General features: G+C 37.7%; 1 protein-coding gene across 1 annotated transcript; it reads right to left on the bottom strand.

The window, feature by feature from the left end:
* Positions 1-281: 281 nt before the first annotated feature.
* LOC124605955 (piggyBac transposable element-derived protein 4-like) lies at positions 282-1,133 on the bottom strand. The gene has a single exon (XM_047137918.1). The coding sequence runs from the start codon at positions 1,131-1,133 to the stop codon at positions 282-284; it is 852 nt and encodes a 283-aa protein (XP_046993874.1).
* Positions 1,134-2,240: the final 1,107 nt, after the last annotated feature.

Here is a 2,240-nt window from a genome sequence, read left to right as displayed (position 1 = left end):
CTATAAAGCCCCCATTTTCTCAGTTCCTTCATTAGCCTAAATGTTGAAAAGAAATTATCAAAAACCACAGTTCTATTGGAATTAAAAATGGTTTACAGAGTTTCAGCACTACTCTTTCACATATTTGGCAATCTTTGAATTCCCCTCTACTGGCAGCAGATTTACCTGTGTAGACATCAAAATTTGAAATAAAACCTGTGTTTATTTGCATCAGCAAGGCACCAAATTTTGTAATCCCTTTTTACAGGTTTCATGGGCATGTACTGTTTTAGGCTTGTTCTTCATTTGAATGCAACCATTGACTCATCAACTGCAAGTGAAGTAGAAGGGTGATATACTTTCAAACAGTTTTTGTTTTGGGCTGAGATAAGTGGTCTGATTTTGTACAACTTGTCATAACCAGGATCGTTTGTTGCCAGTTGAAACAAATTATCATTGCAGTGAAGGTTCTCTATTATTTTCTTATAGTGAGCAAGTGTCATAATATTTGATACTGCATTTACATTTAGATATGGGTCTGAGCTCCAGTAACTGGCTGCTTCAGGTAATTGATGAATTCCCATTACTATGATAATACCCAGAAAAGCTTTTAGTTCCTGAACTGTGAGTTCCCTCCACTGTGCACTATTCTTCTGTTTGCAATACAAATTTGTCTGAAAGCAGATGTGTTGTATCATCAAATCATCAAATAATTTTTCAAAATACACAAGTTCATTGTCTGCCAAAGCGAAGTTTACTGTTGGTTTTGGGTCAAGCACTGAGGGTAAATTTAGTTCTTCAAAGTCAGTTACATCATCATCCCAGTGAGAATCTGTAAATTCACCAGTTTCATCATCTTGCTCAAAATTCACTCCACTTTCACTCGCAACACTGATGTTTCCATCTATCAACGAATCTAGTTGCACATCGTTGTTGACAATCTGTTCCTTATAATTGTGTGTCCATGTTTCTAATGGTGTGCTTGGAGTAGACAAATAATCATGAGATGAAAAAACTTGCTCTAGATCATCATCATCAGCTTCAATGTCCGATTCTTCTGGATTATCTGGCAGTGAAAATAAATAATCCAGGATCTTGCTGTCTCGCAGATTCTGCATAAAGCAACAATAATATGTCTTAGTTCTAAACCACATACCATACTTTTACTAGCACAAAATGTTACAGAAAAAGCTGTTTCTCTGAAATATAAGTCCTACAACATCCTAACATAAAGGAACTATAGGGTCACTAAAGTAGAGAGGTTGTAAAATGGAGACTGGCAATAACAAGAACAGCATTTCTGAAACAGAGAAATTTATTAAAATAGGTGTTAAGCATAGATCTGTACAGAAGTGAAACATGACCAATATACAGCTGAGGCAAGAAGGCTTTTGAAATATGGTGCTGTGGAAGACTGCTGAAGATTAGATGGGCAGACTGAATAACTAATGAGGAGGGACTAAACTGAACTAGCAAGAAAAGAAATTTATGGCACAGGTTAAGTAAATAAAGAGATCTGTTGATAGAATACATTCTGAGACATCAAGGAATAATCAAGTTGATAATGGAAAGAAGTAAGAGGAGGTAGGAGTTGAAGAGGGAGACTAAAACTTAAATAGAGTTAGCAGTTTCAAATCAGTAATTGCGAAAAGATGAAAAATCTTGCACTGGACAGGTAAGCATGGAGAGCTGCACTAAATAGTCTTGTGGCTGGGTATTATAACAACAACATTATGGAACTGAATATTTTTTCTTGTATTTAGCCCTCATTTGTTTTTAGTCTCCCTTTGCAAACATTGATAGTTGTTTCTCCATCATGAGCATCATTAAAGATGAAACTTCCTGGCAGATTAGAACTGTGTGCCCGACCGAGACTCGAACTCGGGACCTTTGCCTTTCGCGGGCAAGTGCTCTACCATCTGAGCTCTCGAAGCACGACTCACACCCAATACTCACAGCTTTACTTCTGCCAGTATCTCGTCTCCTACCTTCCAAACTTTACAGAAGCTCTCCTGCGAAACTTGCAGAACTAGCACGCCTGAAAGAAAGGATATTGCGGAGACATGGCTTAGCCACAGCCTGTGGAATGTTTCCAGAATGAGATTTTCACTCTGCAGCAGAGTGTGTTCTGATATGTAACTTCCTGGCAGATACACTCTCTCAGTGTTCTTACCAATGATTGAAGTATGCCATCTGCTTTCATTACAACCAGGTCTATGTGATCAATCCGTTTAAGCTAATCAAAATGACTGTCAAACAAT

This window comes from Schistocerca americana, chromosome 3, assembly GCF_021461395.2.
Source record: "Schistocerca americana isolate TAMUIC-IGC-003095 chromosome 3, iqSchAmer2.1, whole genome shotgun sequence".
NCBI lineage: Eukaryota > Metazoa > Arthropoda > Insecta > Orthoptera > Acrididae > Schistocerca > Schistocerca americana.
This window is presented reverse-complemented; position numbering and strand designations above follow the sequence as displayed.